The sequence below is a fragment of the Panthera tigris genome, assembly GCF_018350195.1.
Source record: "Panthera tigris isolate Pti1 chromosome A3 unlocalized genomic scaffold, P.tigris_Pti1_mat1.1 chrA3_random_Un_scaffold_61, whole genome shotgun sequence".
Taxonomy (NCBI): domain Eukaryota; kingdom Metazoa; phylum Chordata; class Mammalia; order Carnivora; family Felidae; genus Panthera; species Panthera tigris.
The window spans coordinates 240,253-247,893 of NW_024962147.1; the positions used below are offsets into that span (position 1 = coordinate 240,253).

At 36.8% G+C, this 7,641-nt stretch overlaps 1 protein-coding gene across 1 annotated transcript; it reads left to right on the top strand.

Annotated features, from left to right (window-relative positions):
- Window positions 1-2,188: 2,188 nt before the first annotated feature.
- LOC122236189 (catenin alpha-2-like) lies at window positions 2,189-2,756 on the top strand (the record flags this gene model as incomplete). Its single annotated transcript, XM_042977081.1, has 2 exons — window positions 2,189-2,406; window positions 2,490-2,756. Coding segments are annotated over exons 1-2 (294 nt in total), but the record flags the coding sequence as incomplete, so codon positions are not given.
- Between the last annotated feature and the right edge of the window lie 4,885 nt (window positions 2,757-7,641).

Sequence of the window (7,641 nt, forward strand, 5' to 3'; positions counted from 1 at the left end):
CAAACATTCACTCTTCACAGATGACATGATACTCTATAGGAAAATCCAAAAGACTCTACGAAAAACCTGCAAGAACTGATATGTGAATTCACCAATGTTGCAGGATATAAAGTCGAGGTACAGAAACTAGCTCCATTTCTTTACACCAATAATGAAGCAGCAGAAGGAGATATCAAAAAATCAATCCCATTTACAATTTCACCAAAAACCATAAGATGCCTAGGAATAAACCTAGCCAAAAAGGTAAAATACCCGTACACTGAAAACTATAGAAAGCTTATGAAGGAAATGGAAGAATTATTCCATGAAATAATGGAAATGGAAAAATTATTCCATGTCCATGGGTTGGAAGAACAAATATTGTTAAAATGTAGATACTACCCAAAGCCATCCTCACATTAAATGCAATCCCATCAAAATAACACCAGCATTCTTCACAGAGCTAGAGCAAGCTATCATAAAATGTGCATGGAAACACAAAAGAATCCAAATAGCCAAAGAAGTGTTGAAAAAGGAAACCAATGTGACAATAAATCTCATATTAAGAAAAACTACAACGATAAAACCTCCAAACAAAATAAATAAAAGCCATGACAAATGTTTTAACTCTAGGTTATAAAAACATTTTTAAAGATATGACACCAAAATAAATGTCCATAAAAGAATAATAAATTGGACTTTATTAAAATTAAGTCCTTTGAAAGACACTTTAAAAAAGAATCAACAAAGATTTTGACTGGGGGACAATTTTACAAACAAAAAAAAAGAAAGAAAGAAAACCAAAGCTGGAGGCTTCACAATCCCAGACTTTAAGCCGTATTACAAAGCTTGATAATAATCAACACAGCAAGAGACAGAGCATGAACGGGGGAGGATCAGAGAGAGGGAGACACAGAATCCAAAACAGGCTCCAGGCTCTGAGCTGTCAGCACAGAGCCCGACGTGGGGCTCAAACTCAGGGAGCACGAGATCATGACCTGAGCCAAAGTCCCCCGCTCAACTGACTGAGCCACCCAGGCGCCCCCAATTCTTCATAATTTAACATTTAGATTGTTTTCAGGGTTTTTTAAATGTAAGTAAGGAATGTTTCCTCAAGTGTTTTTATAGAGAGAATCCCCCTTCCATCTCTTCCTTTTTTAAGTGTAGGTACCCAGTAATATAATATGCAATTTCTGGACCAGAGTTCTGGAGGTTAAAAGGCTCTTCATGACTAGTCAGGAGAAACCTTTTACTTTGAATGCCTAGATAATTATCTGGCATAGAAAGTACACACATGTGTTGGTTACCTATTGGTGTTCATGTTTAGGACCAAAAAGAAATGCCCTCAAACTAGAAATCATGTTGGCGGGCTAAATTCTTTAGTGCATAAGCAAAAGAGGATAGATGGTTCAGTTAATTATTACTTGTCAATCTGCCTTGACAATCCTAGATAACCAATCCATTGTGCTTGTCTCAGAGTTCTTTTGACACACAAAAGAAAAGATACAATTGTTGCCAGGTCATTCATATAACACATACTGAATAAACAAATAAAAACTGAACCCCAGTGATTCAAGTAACCTTCAATGATGTTTTGAAACTGGAAAAATTTCTCTGAGATCCTCAGCTGGCAATCGTACATGGCCTCAGAGAGCAGCGCTGCCTTTAACATTTCTGTAAATGATGTGAACATTTTCTTAACAATGCTCTTAAAGCTGAAGATCAAGAGATTCCCAGGTAGTAGTATTTTGACAGCCCAAACAAGGAAGACACATCACCTTTGATCTATTTTTATTCCCTAAACTCAGTGATCGAGCTGCCATTAAAGATAGCTTTAAAAAAATAAAATGAAATGAACCCTAGTCCGAACCTGAAAATGAAGTGGCAGATATGCACTAAGCAAAAATCAGAAGAGTTTGATTTCCCATGTTTGTAATTGTCATTGACTATAGGGGCAAGCAATATCATAAGACTGAAGTCTGGGTTTTCCTCTGCTGCTTAACTAACTCCTATCCATGCAGGCTACTTGTCTGTATCTTGGTTTTTACATTTTCCCCAGCAATATTTGAGTGCCTTTTATAGGCCAAACATTTGCTAATAAGTAAAGGGCCACTAAACAAGATCGGGTTTCCTGCTCTCAAGAGATACAACACAGGAGGGACACATGCTTAAATATGTAACTCCAGTACAGTATAATAAGTATTGATGATAGGAGGGGATAGGGGCTTGTGGGAGCAGATAGAAGGAGACATCGCCTAGAGAGCTGGATGGAATAGGTTCCAGGAAGATGGGCCATGTTGAGTGAAAGGGTTGGGTAGAAGAGGGGTACTCCAGTATTTCATATGGAAAGAACACCATACACAAAGTCCTGGCAGCTAGAGAGAGGACAAGGGAAGGTAGATGGTTTACAAAATTCAGTGGAGTTCGGTGCGTCTGACTCAGAGTTCAATAACAAACGTTTCCATGGCAAACTCCATGGATGTGACAGGTTTCATGTTTTGCACACACAGGAGCTGAAGGACCCTCACTGTCGGAATGAGATGGCAGCCGCCCGAGGGGCTCTAAAGAAGAATGCCACAATGCTGTACACAGCCTCCCAAGCGCTTCTCCGCCACCCAGATGTTGCTGCCACCAGAGCCAACCGAGATTATGTGTTTAAACAAGTCCAGGAAGCCATTGCTGGCATCTCCAATGCTGCTCAAGCTACCTCGCCCACCGATGAAGCCAAAGGCCACACAGGCATCGGTGAGCTGGCTGCAGTCCTGAATGAGTTTGATGTAAGTGTCCCAGTGGTGCACACAGAGGGGTATACGTTTGTATTGAAAAAAATGATTTGGGGATGAAGGGCCACAGTAGCATACATGAATTTACCCCTCGTGGAAGCTTAGGATAAAATGTAAATTATATCGTATTTCTGTTGATGGGAATCCAACATAGTGGCAGAGCCTAGTTTTCTTGTATTCAAAGGATCTAACAACAATGTTGAAGAGGACCTGATGTTAGGCAAGCAGAAGCCCTGTAAATCATTAACTTTTTTTTATCCCACTGGTTATTTAGGGACCATTCATCACTTGGATGATGATCTTTATTTTTAAGGGGACAAATGTCATAAGCAGTGTAGGTATAGATTGCCTCTATGTTGTGCCTGGGTGAAGAACTACCCTCAATGTGTTCATTTTAAGTCATTGACAAACGTTGTTGCCCACTGATCCCACATGGGATCGCCATCTTCCTTGAATAGACCCCTCTGGGTAATGCCTCTGCAGGACCCATGAATGACCCACATTCTGCACCTGCTGTTTCTGGGGGTGTGTCCCAATGAGTGAAGCAGTAGGAAGATGGCATCAAAGTGAATGGGAGGCATTCATGTAATCAGTACCCCAGGATGAGAGCCCTCACTTCTCCTAGATCAGGATATGGACCCACCTATGGGATGCTGGAATTCATCTGAGCTCATTCTGTGTTCAGTGTGAGAGTCTAAGTGTGTTGTGAGAACTACCAAGATTTAAAATAATTGGTATCTGCTTTCAAGGATTCTATTTCCCTGTAAGGAGATGGGAGAAGTAGAATATATTAAATACCTTTCAAGGGATAAAACACAGTAGTAACGAAATTCATAAGAGAAAAATAGGTTACTTAATAGCTGTGGAGAAAGATGATGAGCTTGCTTTTGGATCTGTTGACATGAATTTTTGGCAGGAGATGACTGGCTAGAGAAGAGAATCGGGAACAAAGCAGTGATTGCTAGAGACCTAAAGCTGGAAGATCTAATGGAGGAATAATTATGATACTTGACCTAGCTGTTTTCATAGGGGTGTCTCCTCTTTTAGGTTTTTCAGTCAGTCAAAATATATAGAGATAGCTTAGACCATATACTGTTTCCTATGTTTTTTTCTTTTCTTCTTTTTTTTTTTTGCTCAAGATTAAATATAATAAATTTAAAGTGCCACAGGATCACCTGGGTGGCTCAGTTGGTTAAGTGTTGGGAGAGGAAGTTAATAACTCACATATCACATTCAACTGATTTCATGCAAGTGACAGGTTATATTTATTTAAAGATATTTGGAAATTTAGGGGCAACTGGGTGGCTCAGTTGGTTAAGTGTCCAGCTTTGGCTCAGGTCATGATCTCATGGTTTCTGGGTTTGGGCCTGGCTTTGGGCTCTGTGCTGACAGCTTGGAGCCTGGTGACTGCTTCAGATTCTGTGTCTCCCTTTCTCTGCCCCTCCCCACTCGTGCTCACACTCGCTCTCTCTTAATAAACATTATTTATTAGTTATAAATAATGTTTTAATGTCTTAAATAATATTTTTTAATGTTTATTTATTAAGTATTTACCACAGGGATTGGGGGTTAATATGTAATTCACAAAGTTTGAGGAGACAACTGAAAATCCATTGGAGCTAACAGAGTTCAGTAAGGTTATCAGTTTTAAAATATACGTCCACAGATTTGCAAAGTGCAAAAACATAGAGTAATGGAAAAACAGATCCTATTTTAAAAAAAATGATCTTGTTGATAGAAATGAAAAATAGTTTGTTGGCTTTATTTTATTCCTTATTTCCTTATAAATGTTGGAAATCATCTTGATACAGATGTGGAAGACTAGAAACAAAACAAAAAAAGCTGAGTGGCAAGTTCTACTTCTGGGTATGATATCACAATGATATCACAAGCCTGGGTGGGAAAACTATTGATTCTTAATTTTTACAATGTTCAGACAATCCCAATAAAAATTCTAAGAGTTCTTTTGCAACTTGACAGAGTAATGATGAAGTTTTTTTTCTGGACTAAGAATGAATAAGCCCATATTTTAAGGAGATGAAAATGAGCGGGTGATGTACTCGATATTAAAACATTCTAATGCTACATTAATGTTAAAAGTGTGCATTAGACCAAAAAACGCCTAGTCAAGTTAAACGGAATAGAAATTTGCAAAAAATCTCCAATACAAAATTATCTTATGAAATGATAGTTTTTAAAATTAGTAGGTGGATTAGTCAGATTTTGACAAAGCTATATTTTTATAATCCTATGTTAACTTCAAAAAGTAAACAGTAAACCCTGCCAGGACCTAGTAATAGGAGTAGAAGCACTGAATGCGGAAAAGTCCCTGGAAGGACAGTCAGACCCTTCAGCTGCTGCCACCTTCTGCCCAAGCGTGAGGACTCCACCTTCCCATTTTCTTTGTATCCAGAACCTTCTCACTGAAAGGAGCTTTAACTAAAAATGAGGTTCACTATACAAAAGGCTTTGGACTCATAAAATAAAACTTAAGCCTGTATGGGGAAAATCTATTAGCAAAATATGTTGGAAATACTTAAACATTTGAAATGTTGGTTTGTGTGTATGTGTGTGTGTGTTATTTATTTTATTTTATTTTTTAGTTTATTTATTTTTAAATATGAAATTTATTGTCAAATTGGTTTCCATACAACACCCAGTGCTCATCCCAACAGATGGCCTCCTCAGTACCTATCACCCACCCTCGCCTCCCTCCCACCCCCCATTAACCCTCAGTTTGTTCTCAATTTTTAAGAGTCTCTTATGTTTTGGCTTCCTCCCTCTGTAACCTCTCTTTTTTTTTTCTTTTTTCTTCCCCTCCCCCATGGTCTTCTGTTAAGTTTCTCAGGATCCACATAAGAGTGAAAACATACGGTATCTGTCTTTCTCTGTATGACTTATTTCACTTAGCATCACACTCTCCAGTTGCATCCACATTGCTACAAAAGGCCATATTTCATTCTTTCTCATTGCCATGTAGTATTTCGTTAACTGTAGTGATACGCTGTGCAAATATGGCTTTGGGAGGTTGATACCGAAATGTAAGTTTCTTACAGAACATGACATATTAACTAAGTAATTCACTGTATTTTCACTATTACACTAGGTAACTTTTATTAGTTAAAATAAGTGTATTATGTCAATTCTATGCTTATATAATACCAGACTACTCAATTATATATTGGCTAAGTATATTAATCAAGTAATATTTTATTAAGAATGTATACTGGTTCACAAGCTATATAAATAACTAAAGCATTATCTAATGTTTAAAACTTTATTTCTCAGAGATTGACAAATGTTTAAAACTTCATTTCTCAGAGATTGACAAAAATCATCAGGGAGAACCATCTATATTGGTGATTTATAGATAGTAATTCAATTGGGTATGGTTCCCTAAAAATTTAGCAAGTGCAGTTTCAGTACTTTCTCAAACATAGTAATGCTAATAAAGTATTACAGAATATGACCAGACATAAGGTAATTAGCCATTTGTAGATGTGTTGTTTTTTCCACCATTTGACACCAGCAAATCTAGACAGTCCTTAAGGATATTTGAAATTATCACTAAAAATTAATGTTCTCCTTCTCTTGGTAACAGAATTCTCCATTTCTGTTCTTTAGTTGCATAATGAATACTTTGTTGTTGTTTTTATTCTGCGGACATAGTGACTCGAAATTGATTTTTGAATTCAGACATGTGTCTTATATCCTAAAAGCTATTCTCAGATATTAAACAAATTGATACCACATTGGGAGGGAAACTCACTCAAACTTCCTGTGAATTAGGTTTCTGGCAATATCCCTTCCTGATGCTAGGTTTACTGACTTGCCAACGTGAAGGAGATTTTCAAAAGGAAAGTATGTTTGAGATCCTGAAGTGAAAGGAACTATAGAAATACACAAGTCCATTGTGAGCATGGCTAGCATGCCTTAATGTTCAATTTCAAGCACGATTTGTATTGGTCATCAGTATGCAAAACCCAGTTTTAGGGGCGGTAGGATGCAGAAGTGACGTAAAGTTTGATAGCTGACTAAAAACAAGGTAAAAATTAGTATTTTTACGTTAATTTGTTAAGTTGTAGGATTGATTTTTTTTTTTTTAATCTAGGTAGTTAAAATTGTGGCTCAATGCATGGTGACCTATTTTCTGGCACTATTTTTCTGCCTACATGAATAGTTGATGTAGTGATTTATGAAGCAAAGGAATGAAGAAAAAAACCCAGGATTTTAACAACTTGAAACTGTCAAGGGAGTTTCTAATGATAAAATAGCAAAGAGAAAATGATTGCTAACCAATGGAAAAATCAGCCTCTGTTTAAAATGTGGCAGCTTGAGGTAGTTAATTTTATTGGGTGAAACTACTAAGGAATACTAAAAAGAATTTTAAAAATATAGTGACTACTCAGAAATAAATCCTATTAAAATGTCTATTTTACTGCCAGAAAACTTGAAAGAGTGAGAGAGAGGAAAATTAAAAGTTATTCCTACAGAATTTCTATTTTAAAGAGAAGAGAGTATACTATATCTTGTTTTTTGAAGCTTCTTTTGTAGATGAAGGCACTTGAGAAAAATGGAAATTAACACCATTCATGGACCAGTCTTTATAATTGGTAGCTATTTGCATTTTAAACGTTTGTTTTAAATCAGATAGTAAGTAAACACAATCTCAAATTCCTCTAACTTTATTACCTTCTTGTGAATTTTCTTACTTTTCCCCACCTGCCCTGGGTATTTGCTTGATTAGTAATTATTTTCTTGGACATTTAGTTTCTCTTTCTCCACTAGGAGAAATTCCCTCAGCCTATAGAAAAATGTATTTCTCTTCTACAGTCTGAGAAGAAAATAAAGCATTAGTTTACTATATTTACCATTTTTC